The sequence below is a fragment of the Aspergillus luchuensis genome, chromosome 3 (genome assembly GCF_016861625.1).
Source record: "Aspergillus luchuensis IFO 4308 DNA, chromosome 3, nearly complete sequence".
Lineage (NCBI taxonomy): Eukaryota > Fungi > Ascomycota > Eurotiomycetes > Eurotiales > Aspergillaceae > Aspergillus > Aspergillus luchuensis.
Genome location: NC_054851.1, coordinates 4,605,745 through 4,631,024, shown reverse-complemented (window position 1 = coordinate 4,631,024; position 25,280 = coordinate 4,605,745). Strand labels below are relative to the sequence as shown.

The 25,280-nt window shown below is 47.5% G+C and overlaps 8 protein-coding genes across 8 annotated transcripts; 1 reads left to right on the top strand and 7 right to left on the bottom strand.

The window, feature by feature from the left end:
* Nucleotides 1-1,416: 1,416 nt before the first annotated feature.
* AKAW2_31559S (uncharacterized protein) lies at nt 1,417-1,707 on the bottom strand (the record flags this gene model as incomplete). The annotated part of the gene is made up of 1 exon (XM_041688197.1): nt 1,417-1,707. One exon carries the CDS (start codon nt 1,705-1,707, stop codon nt 1,417-1,419), a length of 291 nt encoding a protein of 96 aa, XP_041542006.1.
* A 1,595-nt stretch (nt 1,708-3,302) lies between these two features.
* On the bottom strand, nt 3,303-3,890 carry AKAW2_31558S (uncharacterized protein; the record flags this gene model as incomplete). The annotated part of the gene is made up of 1 exon (XM_041688196.1): nt 3,303-3,890. The coding sequence occupies one exon, from the start codon at nt 3,888-3,890 to the stop codon at nt 3,303-3,305; it is 588 nt and encodes a 195-aa protein (XP_041542005.1).
* A 3,849-nt stretch (nt 3,891-7,739) lies between these two features.
* Nucleotides 7,740-9,570, bottom strand: AKAW2_31557S (uncharacterized protein; the record flags this gene model as incomplete). Its single annotated transcript, XM_041688195.1, has 2 exons — nt 7,740-9,097; nt 9,189-9,570. The coding sequence occupies 2 exons, from the start codon at nt 9,568-9,570 to the stop codon at nt 7,740-7,742; spliced, it is 1,740 nt and encodes a 579-aa protein (XP_041542004.1).
* A 1,864-nt stretch (nt 9,571-11,434) lies between these two features.
* Nucleotides 11,435-11,746, bottom strand: AKAW2_31556S (uncharacterized protein; the record flags this gene model as incomplete). Its single annotated transcript, XM_041688194.1, has 1 exon — nt 11,435-11,746. One exon carries the CDS (start codon nt 11,744-11,746, stop codon nt 11,435-11,437), a length of 312 nt encoding a protein of 103 aa, XP_041542003.1.
* Nucleotides 11,747-13,286: 1,540 nt separating this feature from the next.
* On the bottom strand, nt 13,287-14,061 carry AKAW2_31555S (uncharacterized protein; the record flags this gene model as incomplete). Its single annotated transcript, XM_041688193.1, has 2 exons — nt 13,287-13,855; nt 13,929-14,061. 2 exons carry the CDS (start codon nt 14,059-14,061, stop codon nt 13,287-13,289), a joined length of 702 nt encoding a protein of 233 aa, XP_041542002.1.
* A 1,057-nt stretch (nt 14,062-15,118) lies between these two features.
* Nucleotides 15,119-15,742, top strand: AKAW2_31554A (uncharacterized protein; the record flags this gene model as incomplete). The annotated part of the gene is made up of 1 exon (XM_041688192.1): nt 15,119-15,742. The coding sequence occupies one exon, from the start codon at nt 15,119-15,121 to the stop codon at nt 15,740-15,742; it is 624 nt and encodes a 207-aa protein (XP_041542001.1).
* Nucleotides 15,743-17,890: 2,148 nt separating this feature from the next.
* Nucleotides 17,891-18,643, bottom strand: AKAW2_31553S (uncharacterized protein; the record flags this gene model as incomplete). Its single annotated transcript, XM_041688191.1, has 1 exon — nt 17,891-18,643. One exon carries the CDS (start codon nt 18,641-18,643, stop codon nt 17,891-17,893), a length of 753 nt encoding a protein of 250 aa, XP_041542000.1.
* Nucleotides 18,644-20,679: 2,036 nt separating this feature from the next.
* Nucleotides 20,680-21,099, bottom strand: AKAW2_31552S (uncharacterized protein; the record flags this gene model as incomplete). The annotated part of the gene is made up of 1 exon (XM_041688189.1): nt 20,680-21,099. One exon carries the CDS (start codon nt 21,097-21,099, stop codon nt 20,680-20,682), a length of 420 nt encoding a protein of 139 aa, XP_041541999.1.
* Nucleotides 21,100-25,280: the final 4,181 nt, after the last annotated feature.

Here is a 25,280-nt window from a genome sequence, read left to right as displayed (position 1 = left end):
TGGTGCGGCTTCCCTAAGAGTTCAACTGAATTGAGACAGGGAAGGTGGTTCACCCACCAATTGTGACTACCAGTGCCCATGTTCTCACCAGGATTAGGCTTGGATGGGAGAAGTACCCTCCGAGGAGCGGTGGGGTTTGACAAGCGATGCTACCGACACCATCGTCCAAACAGGGCGAGCCACGATCGTGCGGTCGGGCACCGGAGTCATTATCGGGCCGTGCTGACAATCGCGGGTTTCGTTCCGCAAACACCACGTAGCAGGTTGTGCTCCCTACCACCCTACCACAGAGCTACATCCCACATGTATCGAAGATGCCGGCAAATCTGAAAGCTCCACAACTCGAGCAGATTCAGCATATGATCGAGAACGGGTCGTCGACGAGAGCTGAAATCGCCTTTGCCGCTGGTTGTAGCAAGCAAGCTGTACATATATCCGTCAGAACCTGGAGGCGTTTGGCAATGTCAACCCCCCCGGAACGGCGTCGGATGCCCTCGAAGTACCACCCCACCGATGCTTGAAGCCGTGTTAATACACTTGAAGACGCTTGAAGGAAAAACCAACTTTTTACTTGGATGAATTAGTGGTGATTATCCATGATGATTTTGGAAAGCATGTAACCAAACAGAGCCTAAGCAGGACACTTGCTTCTATTGGATGGACGAATAAGGCAGCTCGGAAAAGAGCAAGGGAACAAAATGCAGATTTACGAGACTTTTACCTGCATAGTCTATCCCCTTATTCGTCGTACCAGCTGGTATACGTGGATGAGTCGGGCTGTGATAAGCAGATATGATTTCGGCGAAGCGGCTGGTCTCCTCTTGGTGTGACCCCAATTCGGATCTCTAAATTTCCACCGTGATCAACGTTATCAGTTACTGCCTGCCTACACCCAGAAGGGTGTTCTCTTATCTCGAGTCTTCCAAGGCTCAATTGATGCCTGTATGCTTGAGGATTTCATCGAGCAGCTTCTCCACCACCCCAACAGATGGCCAGAGCCGAGGTCCGTAATCATCATGGATAATGCATCCTTCCACCGTGCCGAGCGGGTTAAACAGATGAGCCTGAATGCAGGAGTCAAGCTACTATATTTGCCACCCTAGTCTCCGGATCTTAATCCTATTGAGTTCTTCGCTGAACTCAACAATTTATCAAGCGGAGGTGGTATGGGTACGAAGATAATCCAGACCAAGGATTCGACGCGTTTCTTGAGTAGTGTGTTGGGGTTGTTGGTTCAAGGGTGCAGAGTGCTGAAGGCCATTTCCGGCATGCAGGGGTACTGATAGACGAATATATATAGCATTTCTCGGCTGTGCCACACATAAGATAGACTATGAAGAATGACCAAAAGCAACGCAGTTATCTATTCTATCAATCTGACTCCCCACCATTCACATAACAATATAAGTTGTCTAATCAGTATTTAATGTCCTTCACGAATCGACGAGCAATACCCCATTTGACTCCCCGACTGTTGAAGTATACGGGATCGCTTAACTCATCAATTTGGTCCAAGTCTAACCCATCACCCAGAGCCACATCACATGCTTTGCGAAATTCATTCTTCCACGACTCATTCGCAACCTGTGACTGGCGACAGTCACAGTAGGCCTGGACATTGGCGTCACGAAATCCTGCTATTTTCAGCCGCGAAGCCTTGATAGAACAGATGGACGTGTCTTCCGGGGTGGGTGGCGACGATGACATACCCGGCTGCGTGGCCTGTGCGGGAAGCACATTTGTGATGGTAATCGGCGGGTAAGGTAAGCTGACTCTGATGGAAGGCGACTACGACTCTTCACCTTCAAGCCGCCGCCTCTCAGCCCTGTAGATCTGCTCACGGATCATGCCAAGCACGTCTTTATGGGATTCTAATCTCTTCCCGCTCTTCACGTACCGGAATAGGCTCAAAAGCTCATCCCTGTACAGTTTATAGTGTTTCTTCCCGTATGGATCCTGCCAACAGTGCGGGTCTAACTCACACGACCCGGGGCAGCGCATTATCATGTAGACATGCCTCCAGGCCGCCGGCTCTCCAGTTAGTTCCTCCTCCGTGTTGACCTCCCGATCAAGATCCTGAAGCATACCCTGGGTGGCAGAAGATGCACCTCGCTTGTCGGTCGCGCTGCGACTAGCTGTAGAGCCCTGGTTGTCATCTACATAGTTGAACGATATTAAGAGTTTCAATTTCTTGCCGGCAAGGAAGTAATGGCCCTATTCAAGAAGCTGTCTCTCAATATCAGGCCAGTCAATATCTGTTTTATCAAACTGTCGAGTAAGTTTGTCACGCCGAGGAACCGTCACTACAATGGACGTGTCGTCCAATGCAATCCTTTTGTGTGGATATTTGAGGCATAGCTTCTCTCTCAATATTGGTTGGAGGAACAGCCTCCAATAAAATCCAGGGGCGAGAATCAGATCTTGTTCCGTATCTTTGATCACAGTCTTTGTGTTGAGAGTGACCTTCCATTCAATCTAATAGTGAATACACGTGGGTGGGTCCTCATCATACGTCTTCCCTTCAACCCAGTCTCTGTACTGGAGGAGCGGCACCCTACCTGTATAGAAAGCGCGTGGTTGAGAGGCGGGATACTTAAAGAGAGACGGAGATTAGCATTGATAAGGCTAAGACTTGACGGCGAGGAAGTACGACTGAAATTTCCGGGAGTGGGTGCATACCATGGCGACTCATCGCATCGCCACGATTCGTTTCGGTATGTGTCGTCATCATTTCCAGGGCATAAGCTCGAGCTCATCTCTTTAGTGATTGAGACTCCTGTGGTTAGCAATATCGGGTCGGTCAAAACTCGCACACTACGCTGCCTCAGCAGCTGTTGTTCGCCGGCGAACAACGGTTAGCAATCAACAGCTGCAGGCGAAGAGGATTGGAAAACGACCGTCTTATTTTGTCACATCAAACAACTGAAAATGTACTGTGCGTTTATTGACTGCATGAGTTACAACAAGGCAGAGATACGTGGTTGCCAGAAAGGGGAAGTTGATGCCACATGGCCCGTCTGCGAGGGGCCAGGAACAGGCATTCCTGGCTCCATGAGATCTACGGTGCCTGGGCGGAAGGTTCCATGTGCTTCCATGGGTATCTCCCGTGGTTAGCTATGTGGTGGGATTGTGCAAATTAATAAGCCAAATACATAATGACATAACTCAATACCGTCATTACGCAATTTAAGTATTGTACCATGAGAATTTCTGACCACCCTCATTGCAAGCGGGTCGCTCTCTATAACTCACCCGCTAAAATCTTGGCAGTGGGGCACGAAAACAATTGTTGTGTTTCAAGGTCAGTCGACTTTCGGTCGCGAAAACACTTCTCTTATCTTTTCGCTTTTGTGCAGTGTATCAACCAAAATTTCGCTGGTCGGCCTTTTCCCGGTCATACAACCACTCTCTAATTGAGACACGGCCTTCAACAACACTGGTGGAGGTTTATTAAGCGACCCGGTGTGCTGGAATCGTCCGCCGCGCAGTGTCTTGCCGTAGTCAAATTGGATAACGCCACTTGAAGTGGTAGTTGGCCTGCTGACCACAACATCGCCAAGGCGAATATCATTTCTTGGGGTCGGGACTCCGCCCCCAATACCCACCATCAATCCGAAACCGGACCGGAGAGTTGGAAAGGTAGAGACCATATGTGACACTACCCCTGCAGCGGATATCGTCCCATAGACACCACCAGGCAGACAGGCCACTACTACATTGTGGCTGCCAACTCTCCCAAGTGTGTAGACATTGTGGTCGGATTCTGGCTGGGGAAGCGGAGGGTGAACGTCGTCCAGCATAGTCTTTGCTGCTGCTAGTTCCAACGGCAAGGCGCAAATCCATGCGACTGTATAGTCGCCGTGCGTGAAAGACATTTCTGTACAATACATGAAAGGGTAGTGAGACTTTACCGAGATAAGACAGATAGTCTATGTTTGGAAGAAGATGGGGGAGGCATTAGAACTGCAGGATTAAAAATTCCAAGAAACTGATCTGAGGTTGGAGTTGGAAAGGTCATCTGACACGTGTAACTGGGAGGCTGTCGCCGTTAGAGGGCCAATCATGGCCTCATCAACGTATAAAAAGAAAAAAGAGGTAAGTGGTGTGTATTAATATTAAGCAACAAGGCCAGTTTCTCAACATGATATTTGTAAAGTGCTATAGACATACCTAGGAAGATCATTTGCTAGTTATCCAGATGAGCTCAAAGTCTAAGTTACAATTGGGTTTTAAGAGGTTTCAGGAGGGCGTAGCTATTACATATTATCTGAAATAACGCCTCTGACTTCTTGACACGCAGGGTTGTCCCGATTAGTCATCAAGGTTCTGATCGAGAGCTACAAAAGCGGGGTGTTAGATCACTGGTAGATCCCGTCGAAGCTCAGAGGCGGTGGTTCCAGAGAAATCCCAGCATGACGAAAATGCCCCTCTGCACTCTGCTGCCTGGCACCGACAATGTCGATGCACCACTCTAGATATGCATCGAAATTGAGCTCGGAATCCTCTTCAAATAACTTCCAGTTACGCTTAATGAAGGCCTTCAACTCTGCAAACATTTCCTCAATGGGATTGAGGTCTGGTGAGTATGGAGGCAGGTACAGCAACTTAACCCCGGCGTCGCTGCACATCTGTTCCACGCGCTCGGTATGATGAAATGATGCATTGTCCATAATAATCACAGATTTGTGCTCCGGCCACCTCCCGCAATGATGAAGCAGCTGCTCCACAAAATCTTCGAATACGGATGCATCAGTAGATCCCTGGAACACACGGGCAAGCATAACACCATCCTGGGCATACGCTGGCAGTATTTGATATCGCTGTCCGCGATGAAACCGAGAGATTTGTACCGGTGTCACTCCAACAGGGGACCAGGCCGTTCGCCTGAAGCCAACTCGCTTATCGCATCCCGACTCATCGACATAAATAAGGTGGTACGAACGGAATTCAGACAGGCTATGAAAATAGGAGTCCCGCAAGTCCGCATTACGCTCTCCAGCAATCCGACGAGCTGCCTTTTTAGACCATCCAACGGATTTGAGCGCCCTCCTGATGCTGGCGGTTGTCACTACAGTCTCGAATTCATCCCATAATAAAGTTGCCATTTCATCTAGATACAGATCCGGTTTCGTAAGGAGATGCTCGCAAAGGGCGTCCAGCATCGGCGGGGTTACCGTTCGCGGTCGGCCGGCTTTGTTTGGAGGTGCTTTGACACTGCCGAAAAGTCGCAGGTTCGAACGAATATATCTAATGCTGCGCTCACTGCAACCAGCCACGCCAGCCATTTGAGCAGTATTCAATGATCTGCCTTAAAATCATGTCGCGAATGAGCTCATGCTGAGATGCTGCTAGGTTGGGGGCCATTTGGAACATATGAACAGCCTGCTTGCAAGAGTGCGGAACGATGTGAGAAATGGGAGTGGTGCAGGAGATGAGTTATGCGAATCAGTTGACGTTAACGTTAACTAGTTGCCTGTATTGTACTGCTATGTCACTGTAAGAAATCGAAAGTTCCAGATTTATACAGTGCTGGTAACACACAAAACACCATCATAACTGCCAAGGCGCTAAAGATGTACAAGTGGGACTTCTAAGCAATTAAAGAGTGTTTGGGGCGGAAGCCGATTTCGAATGTGTCGGTAACTGTACTGTCCAGATAAAAAGAGTAGGACAAAGCGTAACCTAGTGGAAGATTATGAGGTTGGAGATTTCGCAAAACTACTATTAGCCTTCCGAGGCGAAAGCTAGCGCTAATCTGAGTTATAGGGAGATCCAAATTGCCACACAGCATCATGTACGCTGTGACATGACATCTTTTGCTCTTATCACATGCGCTTGCTCACCAAGGTCGAAGCCCGCCCACAGGCTGAAGCCTTGGCAGGTACCCATGGGCATAGGCGGGCTATGGCGCTGTTTACCTCTCATAATCTACCTTAATATATACTGAACAGTGAGGCACGTATCAGACACAGTGAAGCTTCTCTACCGACGTCATAGGCATCTATTTGTGTAAGTTGAAGGATAATTTCATGGATTCCAATTATTAGCTGGGTTCCGTGCCTTACTATTTGGCAGACCCAAATGATCCATGGAGCAGGAAAGTGACTACGGGTGGTCCTACAAAATAAGAAAGTTTGGAACAAATATGCGAAATGATATAGACAAGATAATATTGAAGTATCAAAAGGAAACATGGGATCTAGCCGGAGTGTAAACACTATTATCACCTATTTTGAGACATATAGGTAGAAGGAATACCCAACTCTCGGCTGTACAAAGCTCCGCAGAGGACGTGGCCAGCATTATACCTTATTATACTGGCATAGTCCTTTATTTTTCTCTTTCTAAATGAGCCCGTTAGCCGTCACAGTAGAGTGCACGGACTGCAGATCGTTTATTCCAAATGCTATATTCTTCTCCCTGGCATGAGGGTCCTATGTTTGTATGCGGCAACGAACTAGATCCTCCTAGTACGGCTCAGAGAAAGAAAAATGGTATGGCAATGCGTCCCCAGACGGCATGGAATGTCAGAACAGGCAGATAAATCTGCCGTGTATACGCGCAACAGGGCGTAGAAATAATATAAAGCAGTAGTGACCTGGATAGAGGACTAACGGCCTGCAGGATCTTCTATATCCAATTCTTCGAGTGTAGTTGATATCTCTTCTACTTCTCGTTCAGGCACAGATATTAGGACCGAATATAATAGATCCATCATAGAGCCAATGATGGAGCGCTTCCCTTTGGCCGCGATTGGTTCCGTTGATTACCGGGTTAGCTTCTACCCATTAATGAGACAAGACACTACTAATTTTGTGGGAACTCCAGGATACACTACATATGCGAGCATCCCATGGCCCAATGGTGCTCATGGAAGCTGGCTCATGGCATTTTGAAGTACCCCTTGAAGACATGAAGCAATCAGTCTTCGGCTGTGCGTTTCTACTATACCACGGTGGCTTCTTAGGTGATGTTCTATCTTATGCTATAAGAAATTGGAACAATAACCGATGGAACCCTCTGGCTGGGGGAGAAGGTCTGCGTGTTGGTGGCAAAAGGAGGGTTGGTATGGTTGATCTGTGTCCCATCATCTTCGGCAATGGAACGAATGACTCGGCCACCGTCCCGCTTCGAATCCTCAAAGACACAGTGCCTGGACGTCTGATGCTGTGGCAAGCCGAGAACCCGCACTATGAGTACACAGTTCTCGTGTATGTCAAGGTCTTGCTGATGCTACTTGCTGCAACGGCACATGGGATACTGAAATATGTGCAGCGGCGTGTATGTTCCTGACAGCCATTTCAGTTACAGAAGCCAGAGTATATATATCAAAGTACTTTTTGACGTTTGGTAGAAGGAATATATAAAATACATCAAAGGAGTGGCTCTATATCAAACACTATATATGACAAACTGTATGAAAGCCTTTCTGGCTAAGCCAGTATATTATGATGCTTGAAGCACACGCATTCAGTTCTAAGTCACCGCCGAACATTTATATGGTAAACTGGGAAAGACAACTATGCAAGTACCTTCCAGAGCAGGGGCCGTAAGTGTCCAGCTTGACGCAAAACCAAGACCAACAGTTCTGAGTGCTGCATACTTATGGCAAACGTGATTCCACCTCAGGTATCTCGAGACATTCGAACATAGCGGGTTCTCTCTATTGGAGACCATTCCCAGTATACTCGGTAAGTCCTCTCAAAACGGCCTTGCTTCATAACATATTCACGCTAGTACTAGCCAGGAAGGGTATTCCGAGCCTGGTCCATGATAGCAAGCCGCGATGTTAGCTGAGCAAGTGCATCAGTGATGGCCTGCATCTGGAGTCGGTTCGTCTCCATAACGGCTTGGATTGTATCTGTAGTGCCCTGGCCTTCTCCACCGCGTTCCCCTACTGAAGAACTGGCTTGTTGATTCTCATCTCCCTGGGATCCACCTGTATATCTGCTCTTTTTGCTACGCTTAACTCTCACTGTTGGCTCAATACCTTGCTGTCCGTTGATTGCACTGTCGGCCACTGATGGCCCCTGAATCTTAGCATAACTGCGGCCAGGGAGTCGTCCACGAGAGGGCATTTGAGCCCACGGCGGAGCCATATTACGCTGTTCATAGAAAGTATTAATTTCTCGATCAGCGGCCTCCCTCCCAAGCACGTTGCGCAGGGCGGTTCGGCTCAGGATGTCCGCAGAACCGTTGTGGAAACGGACCAGGCCATACGAAGGAGGTAGAGCTCGTCGGTATTCCCAGTCAGACGGAGACATATTGGACGGAACTCGACAATCCCATCCCAGGATCTGATCATAATTGCCCCGCTGGTCTTTCCCATAGCGGCTTTGCGAATAACGGACATCCTTTTTCTGTGACTCAGGGAGCTCCAGGTACAACCTAGTTGCATCATATCCAATGTCCTGCGACCGCTTCATGGCGATTCCATTAGGCTGGCTTTCCACGAAGAAAATGGTTCGCTGGCTGTCCACATGTGGCAGATAGCCAAGTATTCGGCGCGCATCGTTGGTTTTGCCAGGCCTCTGGTTGTTATTACTGTCGCCGTTGCCAATGGCTGACGGGAGCTTCCATGTTTCCGGATAGCCGTACCCCTTTCGCGCATTCTCAAACTGGCTCACAATCCTACGCAGCGTTTCCGACTGATTTCCGCTGGCAGTTCCATCCTGGACCATATCAGTTGCCTTGTTATATTCGTTGCGGACGCCCGTCAGCAGGTCTATCTTGATCAGAAAGTCATTTTCAGGGCGGCTGTGTTTCCGGTTCTCTTCTTTAATTCTCCGGTTGAGGTCGTTGATTTTTTCACGCATCTCGTGGACGACGGACGTGTCTTTCGCTGCGAGATATATATTGACATAGGTAGTAGCTTCAGAGTAAACTTCTAAAACGGCGTGGTCAGGGGTCTCTGGTCCATCTTCTTCATCAGCTGAGTGAGCCTCGCTAGACTCGTCGCCCGAAGCATTGTCCGCGAACTCCTCCCCGAAGAGGTCATGTGGATCGATGCTTCCTTTGTTCTCATAACGGTCATGCTGTTTATCAAAGGCGGCCCGCTCTTGCGAATTGCTGAGCACTTGGTAGGCTTGGCCAACCTCTTGTCGGGCAGACTTGTCAGTGATAATCTAATAAGACCTTGCGGCAGCCACGACGATGATTACGATGTTGCTGACCACTTGAACACTCACTTTTAAATGCGATTTCTGCGTCATCATACTTATTATGGTCTGGGTGTATCAGCAGGGCCAAGGTTCGATAGGCTTGTCGGACATCCCGTGCGTCACAGGTCCTCTCAAGTCCCAGCACGCCGTAATAATCCTTGTCACCGCAGTTCCGGATCCGCGTCGTGGTCGCGCGCTGCTTTAGGCTGTAGCCCTGACGGTGCTTTCCCCTACGCTTGTGAGGTTCTACTGCATCCTCTTCTGATTGATGCATTTGTACATCCCCGTCCGCGTCCCGACGTGATGAAGAGACTTCCGTGGCTTGTAGTGGTGAGAACTTGTTCTCATTGGTTTTATCTTTCGTGCCACGAGGAACGTTCCTTTTAGGCAATTTTTCCTTTCGACTCATGGCCGCCGAAAGCTAGTGAGCGCTGGGTGGTCAAATACCAATATGACGTTGACAGAACAATACGATATTCGTAGGACAAGGTTTAAGAATACCCTGGTGTGTGCGGTCACTGGCTTACACAGTATTCCCTAGTCTTCGTGCAGGGCAGTATGTAACGTCAACTGTCATAGCTTTTATACTACAGTTCCTTTGACCAGGCGCTGGATAGCCCGCGGAAGTTGCAGATGTTGAATAGGGTATGTGAGCGACTATATTGTAGTATTTAGCATCCCTACTTATTGGATCATATCCGCTGGTTCAAAGGAGACAAGGAAAAAATGTACTTGTCTCTCATTTGGTATTGAACGTAAGTTCTGCTTTGACTACATGTGTCTACAAGCCTCTCAGGCATGGTGTATATCCCACTTCCAGATGGAGCAGGACGTGCACTCCTGTCTCTCCAGAATGTAACCATATTTGTCATCTGTTGCGTGCCTCAGAAACAGGAAAAACGCCTACGGATGCCTTGCCAGAGCAAAATAAGGTCTAGCATTGAGGGAAAGTGGAAGTACATCCCGACCGGTGTGGAACCAGGAAGCAGTAGTACTTATCTTGGAAAAGACATCTTTGCACCATTGACTCTCCTGATAACGAAATATCAATTTGCCCCTGCCCTCAGGCTTGTCTGTGACACAGTAATGTTAGATGACCTTAAGATCACTCCTGTTAAAATGAAGACAGTTCTATTTTCTAGCCTACTGCACCCGAGGGCATGAAAGTCCGCAGACAAGACCCTCCTGTGAGTTACAAAGATTGCGTCATTTGGACCTCAGTATACTTAGCAGTTATGGCTTTTGCTCTAGCTAGGTCCTGATCAAATTTGTCCGTTTCAAGTAGGAGACCAAGCGCTGCATGGTTAATCCGCTCCGGGGAATATTGTACAAGGCAATAACAAGACAATGATCAATAAGGTATCCCCATAATAAGAACCATGTTGTACGTAATATGTGATTGGTTTAACTCTCCGTAATAAGGGAGCTTACTTCGGTGCAGCGGCCACAACTATTTTTAGTTCAGTTTTGCTGGAGAGTATGAATCAGCAATCGTGTTACAAGTGCACGCTAAGCCGCATTTGGTGGTAGAAGATGACGCGTGGTAAGCTAGCCTGTCTTGGCACATCATACCCGGAAGTCTTGACAATGTGCCAACCCAACTCCCATAGGAGTCTGTTATATAAGACCATGTAAGGTTTTCCGCTGTTATAGCTGTTGAGAGGGTCTGTATAATAGGGAAAATGTCTGAGCTTGGACTAGGTATCGTATGCCGTGGTAATATACCAGCATGGATGCCGCCAGTCTTGGGCAAGGAGCAATCCGGCTATGTTTTGTATACCCGTAGAAGGATAGATTCGAAGGAGATGAATTATGTCCCGTTTACTGTACTAAGAATCTAAACATGTCCCATAACGCCAAATACAAGTGCTCGATTGTTTCTTTTGATCCTGGTGGGACAATGCTTATTTTGCAGACAGAAGATAGGCGATACAGCTAGGAAGGGAAGACATCAAAGAAAAAGGTTCGAACTCTCATGCCGAACGTATCCCGCTTGTCTTCTTCCATGAGGGGGTTATGGGAACAGCGCTCAGCATTCTGTATAAGTGAAGTAGGACTGCACATCGGTCTCCGTGAGCAGTGGCATCGATGTGGGTCCCACTTGTACAGTTTGATCCGGCAGGACATGAGCAAGGTTATTGCTCGGAGCGGAGGGCTCTCCGATCATCGCTCGGCCGTCTGCAAGCATCTCCACAGTCGGGTCCAAAAAGTGCTCGATAGGCTTGTTGGACTGATCAATCTTCGCTGGTTGACTGACAGTGATTCCGAAGCTCTCAGGCGTCAAGAGGCTGGCCGATGGGAAGAGTCGCCTCTATAGATAGATCAATTAGCGTCCAAATGAGCTGACTGACATGTGTTTCGGAACGTACAATCTGTGCATATGTCGGCGGAAATTTTCGGTCTGGGGTGCTTCTGTACTCCGTTATGCCACCTCGGCGGTCCTGGATGAGCATATATACCTTGGCGTCGGCCAGGAGAGCGTAGTCGTGAAGACCCTGAGTAAGACGGTCTTTTCGTCGCTTAAGCCGTTCCTGAAGGTTTTTGACTCTTTTTCTTTCCTGCTCTTGCTCCCGCTTTGAGGCCATTGGATCTATCCATGCAGCATTCCTGTCCTGCGTGCTGATCTCGAACCACCTGCCTGCAGCGGGAGTTCTTTGACTATTATGGCTTTTGGCCAGTCACTCAGCTCCTAGAGCTGATCTATAAGAGTGGCATTCGCGCACTAAAAGCCATGTCTCTGACGCGTTCCCCACGCTAGCCGTAGGACGGTCTGATAGCGATCAGCGCACAAAGTCTGGTTGCTTTAATGATTGTGGATATCGCGGAATATACATGTGTTTCCCGGATTGAACATGGATATATGCCATTATAACCAGATTGATTAGAAGTTCCAATTTCAGTGCGTATGTGCTGGAAGCCTCGTTTTCTGTCAACCGAACTGGATGCCTTCGTAATCCTCAGGACATTGTGATAAACCTGATATACTTTTGGCCTTATAGATCTACATTTTGTGGCTGAGATAATAGAACATAAAGATTGAGTTATTTTAAAACCCAATCGCCGGCTGTACAGTAATGCCAAGAGATACTGTAGATTAGGGGATCAGCGTTGTGACATGTTGGGAAATAGCTCTGAAAGAGTAGGGAGTAGAATTTATGCTGTGTATAATTACCTTGAGCCTAGTTAAGGTCGTTTCTCAACTTCGTCGCAACAGGCGTTGTGGCTAGATATTTCGAGTTGCTGGACGACAAGATTTGTGGCTCTTACAGCATAGTAGAGATTTCAAGGCTGTGCCACTGCGCGGAAGTGGATCTTCCCAGTTGAGTAACTTTTCGAATAAGCCATGTTCGCAACAGCAAAGGCAGCCGCCTGGGGAGTCCACTGAAATATACTGGTAGATTGATGGCAAGAATGACATATAGTGATAGTACTTTGATGCATCCAACTGCCGCAGAGCAGCCTCTAGTTTGGCCCTAGCAGTGTAGCGATGCGACTTTCTTTCACACATACAACCTGGTAGTGGTTCTCAACGACCACTTTATGCGACTCCAACCGTGGAAACATAATAGAGGCCCGCGGAGCGTGGAGAGAGACAAAAGTTACAATACATATATGCAAGCCAGAAATCCCTCACTTCGCCGTAGGAGGCTGTTGCTCTGATATGACGTCCATATGATGTAGACCGGCGGACGTTGCTAAAGCGTGGTTGTTTACTTGCGAATGAGAACTCTCGCCTGATTGTTGTATCTTGATATAGACTGACTTACATACAGTATTACTGAGATAGCAATATGTCGGAGTAGTGTCTGGCTCAGTTCGCATTCGTAAGAGCCTGAATATAGATGATCCATACACTTGTAAGCAGCTATATTATGACTGATAGTCATGAGTTATGAATCCCGACCTATTCGGCGGTATCCAAGTAAACAAACGTAAAATATATTCTCGAAATTTAATGTAGAGTTAGCTAGTGAGCTCCTATGTACTTATTGTGCAAATAAGATGTTAAGAGTCAAGGACGTTCGTGGTGGTTATTCTATCCCAGCGGCTGATGACATTGATTGATCTATGAGACCAAAAAGCAGAGTAAGGGGTAGCTGACTAAGCTTTTGTTCCCCGCTGGGTTTAAGGAGTTTGCTTCCAATGGCTTTTCAGGGCACATGCTGTTTTCCAACACAAACCACATTCATACATCGGTGCCTGGCTGGTGCTGTCAATCTGACACGGGAAACTTGACTTGCATAGACAACAAATGCGATGGCCACACGACATATTGATTAGAGCTTCAGCTGAATCAATGCACATATGGCAAAACCTTATGCTTTCTCTGTATCCCACCGCCTTCCGCTGCTGCCTGGTCTCGTCAATGAGCTCTTGCTCCTTTTCCAGTCGCTGGCGTAGAAATTGAATGCGTGCCCTGACTCCGTGGAAGTCGTATATCCCCGCAGAACTAATGCTGAAGTAAGGTGCATCTTCTAGGGCTGGTCCAGTTACACGGCAACATATCAGAGCTTGGTGAAGCTGATGCTCGTTGTCGAGTAACCACCGGGTTTTCAGCTTTTCGTTCAAGCGGTGCGTGAGCGAGATTTCAAGCCAAAGATATCCCGCATATCGTCTCTGAGTATCGCGATCATGGCAGTCCACTGATTGGGCTTTATTAATGTTTAACATCGTCACCGGTATGTGATTGAATACTGTTGCCGTCAGCTTCTTAGACTTATACATGCATCTGATTGCAACAGATACTTATCTCTAGAGAGCATTCACCTGCTGATCTAGATGGGGAAGATAGCAACAATAGAACCAGGCCGTTGAAGAACAGAGTTACTTCTACTGACATCAAAGGGTTCGCTGCTTGAATATATACAGGATGGACAGTTGTGAGATGCAGTACTAGCATTTCACTGAGAATATCCGTTACTAGAACGAGATGTACTCACATGCGATAACCTTTGATCGTGCATCCCACAATGTAAGGATAGCATATGGAATGCATGTTTGCACTTGTTGCTGATCATAGGAGCTTTCTGTGCGGTTCATATACATTCCCCAGTCATGGCACACCAATCTAACCCTGGCAAAGCTGGGTCGCGTTTTCCTATTGAAGATGAGGGATCAATGTGGCTTACCTGTTTGGTCAATACCAAGTAGAAGAATATAGGAGTTTGGAAGTTTGATCAACTTCAGTAGTACAATAGGGCAGGTACAGTTAACACCGAGGACACAGTATCTCACTCAGAGAACGATCCTAATATCAGGGCTGAGCTGTGTCTGAGAATCCACCACCTGGGTATCCCAGCTATAAGATCACTTGCGTCAGTTCTCTGTTCAGCAAGATGCGCACAATTTCAAGAAACTGACGCCTCTATTTAAATGGCAGAGTCGCCAAAATTGATGCAGTTTCGGCCCAAAGTAACCGCAGAGATACGGTACTAATACCATCGATAAAGTATGCAGGGCAGTCGGCGTTACATCCGGCTAAAGAGAAAAGCCCTATGCGCCTGTAGAAGGCCTTTACAATATTAATAAGAACCAAGGTTCGCCTAGAAACTGCTGCAAGTCCTGTCTTAGTTTCTTCAAGAGCGTGGAGTGTCGTCGTAGGAGCTGTATTTATGATGTTCCGACAAGTGGCCTTACTCCCGGCCCTTCTGTCCATGGCGGCTCTTCCGGCATTGAGGTGGGTTGCGTACAGGATAGGCTTGTCGGGATGACTGTATATGCTGACAGGGTCTAGCTGCGTGTTACCCCCATCCCTCACATCGCATGACGGTACTGCGGTCGCGCAACACACATCTACTGCCACCGTGGACACTGGCAGGACCACGGCAGCAGTCGTCACCCAAACTGTATGGGTAACAACACAAAGCCCTGTAGGGTTAACCAGCCACCCCGGTGCTGCGGCAACAACCAATCCTGATACACATGTGGGACTGAATCCGAAGCCGACGGCCACCTCCATGGAAGCCACTGCAGCATCAGCAGTCGATCAGATGACAGGGTCATCCTGGCGGTCACAGACATTATCGCAAACAACTTCCCGGCCGCCAGAGTCTCAAACACAGCAACACTCATCCCAGTTAGACGAGGCAAATTCCGAGACTGGTAAAAATTCGACGGCCCCTCTTCCCGAACATGCCGAATCCTCGTCAAGCCTAACGGCATCGCAGACAACCGGTCCGCAGCCGAACAGCACCGCCGATATTATCTTCACCGACACCACAGCCACCATTCACCTGTTCATCGTCGATGTGGGGGCTATGCCCATAAACAGCAATGACGGCAATCGCAGTAGCTCGCTGTTCGAACCATCGCTTATTGTAGCTCAACCGGGCGACACTGTCGTCTTTCGCTTCCACGGACCCTACACGCTCTACAGGTCTGGGGCGCAAGACCCATGCCGCGCGCCCCGGCTGAGCCAGAACCCTGTCACAGCGAATGGGATCGTCTCCTCCTATCAGGTGCCGGTTACTTCGTGGGAGCCGGTTTGGTTTTCGGCAAGCTTGAGTGATAATCCTCATCAATGTGATAATCAGACAATCTTTGGCCTCAATGTTGGTGGGGATAGCATCTCACACAGTTAAGGATAGGCATCCTCATTGTGAGATCCGGGAACGTTTGGATCCATTTTATTGCCGATTTATTATTCTTTCTTCAGGGCCTAGCACTTCCCTTGCCTAGGCCTGTTCGTCTACGGCTGGTTCTACCTTAGAAAACCTGAAGATGTAGGTAGATAGAAACTGTAACTGGTTGTTCCACTGTAATCCATTGATCAAAAAAGCCTTCTCTTCATTGTGTGTATTTAAGGGTATGACAGAATCATGTTCTGCCGTGCCGTTATCCTCTAGACGTCTATTTCCGGTGTTTTATCCATATACTAGTCAGTCCCGCCTCCATGTCTTCCCTTCTGGTATATCATTCACTTTCAGTCTCCCAGCTTACGTATCGGTACAATATCCATTGCGACACGGGAGTTGTTCATCGGAAGACGCCTCACGCCACTAGAGATACCTGCTAATAAGCAACACCTAGCATTGGGATTCATTCATGCTAAGGTTATATGGAAGACCAAACTCTATCTTAGGTGGATAAAGAGGCCCGTGAAATCATGCTTCTTGGAGTTTTCACCGTTTCTGTAATGCATATGCTGCTTTGAAGGATGTGAATACTCATATGCCATTAATCTAGTATTGTGCGACAAAGTGTAAGCAGCTGACACTATTGTAGCGCAAACATACACTCAGTCAGCCTAAGTGATTGGATAGATAGACTGTCTGATGTTCTAAAAGTTGAAAAATAATATAGCTCTATAAAGCTATCTTGACTTTTACCAAACCCTATCAGTTTCCACGGGCTCTATGGCGCTCCTTCCATTAGCTGACATCCTTCCAGGTACGTTTTGGAGTTTCGCGATCTAGAGACCAAGAGGTATATGTCAAGGTCAGCTATTTATGTTGTGACAGGACAACCCCCTTTGAATAGGGAAAACACAGACTAGGTGGCCTATATCTCATGGGATGTGTGTATCCAGACGCCGCGCAAGTAAAATCCGACCGCTCTCGCAAGACTATGTATTTCACTTATGAATCACTGCGGCTGCCGATAGAGAATTCAAGATGGGTTTGCACTGCGCACCCATGCGTAGCGTAGTTGTCATCTGGGTGCATGTAGACCTCATGACATTCATAGACCCCGGCAGCGCAGCTCACCACTGGACAAGAAGGGTCATTCGACGTCACCGTTATATCATGTTGGAAAAGATCGGAATCGTGGTCCAGGTCGATGTATGACACATCCCAATAGATGATCGCGTCCATTTTGGTATACTCAAATTGCAGAACACTGCGTTGATTTGGCTCAGTGGCTAGTTTGATTGAAATACCGCCACCATCCACCCTGGTTCTCCACGACTCAAAATACTGTTCCTGGTAGGGAATTACGATCATTGGACCAGTTGTGTTAGAGACCGACCATGCAAAGATATCCTTAGCAAGATAATTAGAGATAGTAACTCCGGGGAGATACTCCTGGCGCCGGGAAGCATCATTGCTTGGCTTTGGTGGCATTCCAGCCACCAGCACGAATATCCCAAACATGGACGTCACGGTAGCCATCTCTGATAATGACTTTGTTCGTCAGTGTGTCTTTCAAGAAGCTTTTTGTCAACGATGTAACAAATGTGCCTGGCAGTAGTAGTACCTCAGTATATCAGGGCAGTGTTTGTCTTTATAATAGCTGATACTATACCATCATCGATTACGGCAGCACCCTGGCCGGATTGCTGGTGATGTTAATGGCTGATAATACTGAACGACAATCGAGTATTTACTATCAGCTTTAAGTCGTTGTTGTTTCTCACCTACGGTACTGGATGATTTGGGTTCCCTTGGTCTTATCTTTAACAAGACGCACGTGTCCGTTTACAGTAGAACAGGATGTGTCAAGCCAAGCGAGTCTTACATATTCGGTGGTTTCATCTTCTGCATTGTACAGCAGATGTCACCGTGCTAAACCTTGATATATGGGATAGAAGTCATTTTAAGCATACCCTTTTCTGCAGTGGGATCATACGCTTGTCTGCGCTCACTGGTGATGATGTGACGCAACACCACTATTTGAACAAGGTACGCATCCAAAGCCAAGATCAATAGTAGCACAAACAGCAAGGAGAGTATACACGTAGTCCGCCTAGGCTTTTCGTACATGAAACCCGCACTAGCAATCTACTCTTTTCAGCCTGCAGGAAAAATGGCCCCATTCCTGCAGATTGTGCCCGCAGCAACAGCTCCCATTGGCACAAGCCTTCCCGAATCACACAAGAAGAATGAATGACCATCACTAGAACATTGCATTACTCCAGGTGTGCAGACATGCCCAGTTATATCGGGCTTAGTGCCAGTTCCTGTCGAGTATCTTAACCCCGTAGAATCAGCAGGAATCGTGGATGAACTAGAGTCCTTCTTGGTGACCGTGTAGGGTGCCGATTGCGTGCTCAATGTGTTTTCTCCTGGTGGTATGATCCCAGGCCTAGGCGTAGTTAGGGCTGGCAGGGGGATAGAAGACGCGATCGAAGAAGGCGAGCTGGCAACCTTGCTTAGAAAGGCAGCTGAGCTGCTGCATGTATACCCAGTTCCACCAGCAACGGTGCCTTCGACACTATCACCCGGCATCGGGAAACTCACTTCCTCGCCTTCGATTGTGACACACTGCCCCTCGCCGTTGATATTGGCGAGGAAGATGGGGGGCCGCTCCAGCCATGACGCCTGCTGCGTCTCTCCCTGCAGCGTCCCGACATCTGTTTTAGGAGACTGAATTGTCACTTGCGCGCAATTCATGTACATTTCCCGGTTTCCAATCTTGTTGAACCAGGTCCATACCAGCAGGGCGGGCCCGTATGGTGCGTCTTCTGGGATTCGAAAGGAATAATGGAGAGGTTCCGGGCAGTGGCCGAGAATGGAGTGGATGACACGGAACGTCTCACCCATGTCATACGACAAGGAAACCTGGCATGACCCACCGCCATGAGTTGCGGTTCCGGCTAGAGTGATTGCATATTCCTGTCCGGCTGTATACTCGGCAACTGAGTCGAAGGGATCGCGAGCGTAGCCCTTGCAAGGATAGTCCGACCCCGTTGCCGATAAGGGTGAGGTGTAGGAATAATCTTTGATACTACTGTTGGTATTCAGCGGGCTACGGATAGGTAAAGGATCGCTCATCTGGATATGGGCGGCAGTATACGTGATGATGCTACTGCATACCACCCATAATATTTTCATGATTGCCAGTAGATGCAGGTTTGGAGCACAACGAGCTCTTGATGGTGCTGGACGAAAATGCTGGTCTTCCCGGTGTGGCGGAAACATAGTGCCCAACCTGGGGAAAATGGGACTTATTATACTAATCCAGTAAGACATACAAGGGACTCCTTAGAAGGGACTCTTTACAAGGGCTGTCACACATTGCATACGCCACCTTGATAGTACTACTAGCGTTGGTATTGTTTGCATTCGAGGCCACCCTTCCTTATCGCTTTTGAAAGCGCTCGGAATGAAGTGTCTACTGCATGTGCAATTCCATCACTTACTTGGCTGAGGAGCGCGCGCATTGCTCACTCTGCCCTAGGATATACCACAAGGCTCATGTTTAGGCTGATGGCTATAGCTACTATTCGTATTAAAGAGCGCATTGTCATCGACGAACCGCGCGATATATAGGTTATGACTCTTCCGATGTGACAACCACTGATCGGTCTAACAGCTCGCTAGTCGTTTGTATGGTCACGGTCGCCCGTTCCTATGATCCCGTGGTGTTGTCTGGAGAAATAGCCCTCCTCCACCCCCAAATATCCTTTGTGTATGCATAGTGGCCATCCCAAACGAAGTTACCATATTTCTTCTGTCAGATGAAAGTAGCTGTTTAGCACCTTTACCCCGAAGCTTGTCTCTAGTAATTGCTGAATATTCTAGAGCGATGTCCTGGGGTTTTGCCTTATCGTTAGGGAAAATGTTGAATTCCAGCATTGAGAAGTGAAAGTACATTCTGATTCAAGGCAGTCCCAGCACGACTTATTCCAGTATAGCTCTGTAGTGAAGATGAAAGACATTGCGAATTCAACTGCTGGATTACACTGATACTAGCCATGGCGCTACGCTTACCCGGTATTAGAGTATATACCATATATTGTTGCACGTACTACGTGACTCGAATGAGGCCCCACTCAAGCAGTCCTTCCTGAGTGATTGCTCAATCAAGCGACCTCTACAGTAAATCACTGACTGCAATGAATTACGGGCATGTAGATTCAGCACCTATAGAACTTCTTCTACGGCACAAGGCCACAACCTTATTGGCTGTTCAGCTCTGGTAACCATTTACATCCTTTCATCGAGTACTTAATTTGTGTATTTAGCATTATATTCCAGGCCAGGTCAAGCCATCCTGTGTATTGGTCTGTATACTGTAACCAGGCTGTGAATGATAAATCCATAACAGGTGTACTCCCTTCTCTACAGCAGCACGCATGGTAACGCATGTATACATACCACAGGTATAGTCTTATCATCGTCCCAAGGCAGAGAGCTTGACTCAATCTGAGCCTACTCCATGTATACTTGCATCTGTTCTTATGGAGAACAAGCAATAGATAATGTGAGACAGGGATCGCTCATGGTCACATAGAGCATGATTATTTTCTATCAGAAGTCACTGCTTCAAACCTCTTATTGCTGCACTCACAGATCCCATGTGGGTGGATGTAATCCGGGATTGCATGCTTTGCTACAGCAACCTGATGCTCGTATTTGATTTGTTGCAGAGCCACAAGCTGGATAATACCGAGGAGAATAGTGGCAGCAACTGCAAATGCGCCTGTCACCGCTGCTGTGGCAATTGCCATCACGGACCAGGTCCGGTTTCGTGCTGTATATACGTTCAAAAACGTATTGACTAAGCCCGTCACGGAGTGGATGAGGGTCGGCCTAGTTTCTGTTAGTGCCTTTAACCTGGTAGAGGTGAAGGTACACTACAGGAAAATCTGGCGCGTCGGCCAGATGAGATTCGACCGCCACCTCCACCAAAGCCAGCCGCAGCCAGCGGTACCGAGGGCGCATGACGCTACGGCTAGGCCAAGGAGAGGGGGGTTCTCGATAGCATCAGATATCATCTCATTATCCCGTCTCCGGCCCTTCAATCCATCAACCAGCGCGGTGTCTTGCAGCGTAGAAAATGTGCCTGGGAAGACCAAGAATCCCGCTAGGAGAAGCCAGGTACAGCTGGATGCAATCAGATTATGCAGTATGGGTATTTTCTCTGTCTCGAGCAGCATATCAACGTAACGGCTCTGGATGGCGGGGTTGGTCGAGCTTGGAGACTCGCTCAGATGGTCAAGCCACCGTCGCCATCTATATGCTTCCTTTCGGGCTGTCGATGGTTTTGTCGCCATAACCGTAGTGCAAGGGAGCTCGTGGTCTGTATGGTCTGAATGATAACAGCCGACAGGATGAGCCATGACAGGAATCTGTTCAGCTGCTGAGTTTATATCTGCCGTGAGGATGGATAACATCCTATATCCTAGGAACGTGTCGTGTTCGTGGACAAGACTACGCCTCAGCTCCGGCCGCATTATATACACCACATTCTGATGAGAAAATTACTCTCATTCCAGGTCCTTTGGTCAGCTAGTTAGAAAAGCTATTTCGTGAGCTTCAGCTCATGGAATATCTGACAAAATGACTCATAGAAAGTCAACAAGCTGGGCCGATACATATAAAAGATGCTGCCTCCTGCAAAACAGCTTATACCAGACCTACTGTACTGTGTTTCCTGAGTTGTCAATTCTGCTCTTGCGGGCGGAGCAGACCGCGCCTGTTCTTCTGATCTATAAATAGGCTATATAAACTTGTACAGATCTGTTAAGGCGTTGTCAGATACATTGCACTTTCATGTGAAGTATGACTTGGGCCGCCAGATGCATTGGCTTTACAGCTGATCCGGAAACCGGTATCACCACTTCCACTCTTTGATTTCACCTACCCCAACGCGCGTCCACGCTAGACGAAGCTTGGCCTTAGATGAAAGCATGGCTCGATGTAACATCACAGTATACAGTGTTGACATGTACTACGTAAGATGGCAATTGATCAGTTGTCAATTGACAGACGACTATCTAAAATGAAAGCAAGTGGCGAACCAGAGGCAAATACTGAATGATCCAGAGATCACAAAGAGTTTATACTATACATAGCTAACACCAATAGGCTCATACATCCGAGGCCCTTCGTTTCGAAGAAACCAGAAAATAAGCGAGAACAATACACAACTCAAAAATATGTAAGAGCGGTTTGGCCAAGACATCTAAATTCCTTCTAGCCTACAAATCTAGCTACTTTACTATAGCAGTGTGAAATCCGTCACAGCGGCTATGTCCGAGTGTGTAAGGCTTAGGGGGGTCGAGCGGGTCATGCCTTTTTCGGAAAACATCTAACCCCACCGGGACCGAAACCCCGCATCAGAACCGGAATATGATTTATGTGATTTCCAATTACCCACAAGACAAAAGAGTTTTATCTCCCTGTCCAATAACAATGGGGCTTGATGGATTACGCTCACTTTAGGTGGTGGAAGTCTTAATTAGATATCTTCAACCATGGTACATGTCTAGCTAGTAGGTAAATAGTGCCAATTCAAAGGCACTGCGTCCAATTGAGCTTATTCCGTCCGTCCGATGACAGTGACTCGTGTATATGACCACAGCCCAAGTGCGACTCCTTCGCCTTCATAAAATCTGCTTCCCAGTCTGAGGTTCAGGGCAAGCGATATATATCGACTTAATTTAAGCTGATCTTCCCATATATATCTTGTCATCACCCCCCGGTGCTATAGGGAATTGCTTCACTCCACTAGGTAAGCGTAAGTCAAGTTGTTTTGGGATTTCTCAACTGAATGCAATGTAAAGAAAACAATCCAGAAAGCATGTCAGCCTTGGGTTGGCGATTAGCCCTCTCTCGAGCAGTTAAATTCACCGGTATCTATAGGATCGACGAACCTGAAATGATTGCAATGATACCAAGACCTTGTTACGGCTTATTGCTTGTCTGTCCAGTCAATAAAGCATCCGGAACGTCTCATAACCAAGAAGACAAGACTTTCAATGCTGATGACGGAAGGAGGTAATAAGGTCCCAACAGACCATAGGGACTGGTTGTGGTATTATCGCACTCCTGCACTGTTTGCTCAATGGGAGAGCTCGCTCCTTCGTCGAAGTCTAACCAGATCTTGAAGAGCTATACCGGCAGATTTTACCCGTGCAACGTTTGCAACGTGCAAATGCGCTGTGCAGTAGCCATGCTTTTGGAATAACCAATGAATAATTGTAGGACATATCACGCTACAGTGGATACATTATTGACGGAAGAGTGATTGTCCATCTTAACAAGCGATGCTTGACTTATTATTCTAGCGACAGTTTGAGCATAAAGCGAAGGAAGAACCAGAACAACGTTATCCGTGAACGAGTGAGGGGTAACGCAAAACCAAAGCTTCAAAAGGACAGTTACGGGTTGGTACTGTACATAATAGTATATTACAGCAAGAAATCCAAGGCTAATACTTTATGTTAGTCCGTCGAAGGTTAGTGGTCTGATTCACTCTTTATGAAACGTCCAACACGATCACCGCCTTTTCTTTTCCCAACCTATGATACGACCTCTCCGGAGATGACTATCATTGGTAACCGGCGACACAGAAGGACATTTTGGTACTGTCAAAATTGTCAGCCACTCCTTTCCGCGACAAACGAGGTGCATGCCACATATCGGGAGAAGCTGCTCGGGTTTTGAAATACTCCCTCCCACACCGTAAATGGCTGGGCTTTGTACAGTGCAGATCTTTTTTTGGCTTGCAAAAGAGTACTGTGTCCGTAGAGCGCTTTTCTCAAAGAGTTTCCGAATAGTTCTCCCCGAAAGAACGAGGGTCTCTTGAGGCAAGATAGCGTCATGCACATAGAGCGCTAGCTCTGGGATCTTCATCTCCCGCTTGTTTGGACTGACGAATGTGATTTCTGGGAGGATAATTTTGAATTCAGTTGGCTCATAACGATAACCTTCTCGTAGAGACTTAAAAAGAAGATCTTGGAAATATTGAAGGTCGCCTGCATCATCATTCGTCGATAAAAGGATGTGATGTCGATGAGAGCCTCTGTAGCTGGGCCTCCCGATCTCATGTAATTTTGGTCCTATAAGAACAGGGCAGGCCCCTAGCTCGAAAGCTTTATCAATCCATCCATCGCTCTTGAAAATCGCTCTCCAAAGTATATTTTCTTGGCTTTCACTGAATAGAAGGGCATCTGCCAGCATCTTGGTGGAATGTGGGCTAAGTAATGCCGTTATGAGATCAAAGACTTCCCGTGAAATCTGACTCAAATTGGGCATTCTGAAGGTATGTATTGGATGAGCAACCGGCAATCTGTAGGGGTTTTAGAAACCTATTCGAAGACCAGTGACGGGTTTGAATGTTGATTTTATACCTTCCAACCAGGCGCCAGGCAGTTAATTAGCCCCTGGAAAAGCGTGGAACCTGCGAGGACGCCTCCCATCAGCTTCTGGGCCTCGCCCTATAATGCATCACATTGCTGGAGTAATCTGGGTAGGATTGAAGGGGGAGGAGCATATTCTACTTCGGATCATGTCGATGTGTCCTACCCTCAGGGTAAATCTCCTTGAAACTGTAGGTTTCCATCACCTGTGGTGGACAATTGGATCTACCCATCATTTACCAAGCTTACCCCTTGAATTGAGAGGGAAGAAAAGAAAAAAAAGAAAAAGGTCTAAACAGCCAGTACCTACCCAACATGAAATGATAAGGCCAAGGGGCTATGTCATTGACCTGAGCAATTTGCTCCGAAATAACATAGAACGTACCGGCCAATTCATAGTAAACTCGATCGCTTCACAATCGCCTAGTGCTATTTGATATTGCCTTATCATGATTAACGATCTGCTCGTAATCTCGCCGCGTTCGATCCCCGCCTAATCAAATCCTAGCTTTGGTTGCGCTAGTATCAGGAAATCAGTACGTCTTCTCGGAAAGAGTCAATCTGATTGTTTTGTGATGTGGAACGCGGGGGAAGGATATTCTATGCTATATCTTCATGCCGATTACGGCAGGCTTTGGCTATTTCGAAAGCTTGACTTTGACAGGCAAAGAATTTCGCCTGAACTGATTAATTTACGGAAGCATGGATACAGTAGTTGGTCCTCAGTCACCATTACTGCTGGTTATGATCCGTCGTGGCACGAAAGATACTCGCAGCTCCCGCTTTCAGATTAACCACATAATACGCGAATGGCATGGATTTATCGGGGCAAAGGAACATTCGCTGGTTACTAATCCATATTTGCCCAGCTCTGGCGATCAAAATCAATACTGTACCGGCATGTGTCACCATAATTAAGGGTCCTTCTACATGTACATATAACGTGCCTGATTATCTGTGCCATTTGTGGAGATCAGTCAGTCATCCTCCAGTTTGCTTAACGTCTTCAAAAAATACTACAGTATGTACAACGTTCTGAAAAAAAAAAATGAGACAAGACTAGTCCTTGGATGACTTCGCTCGCACATCGC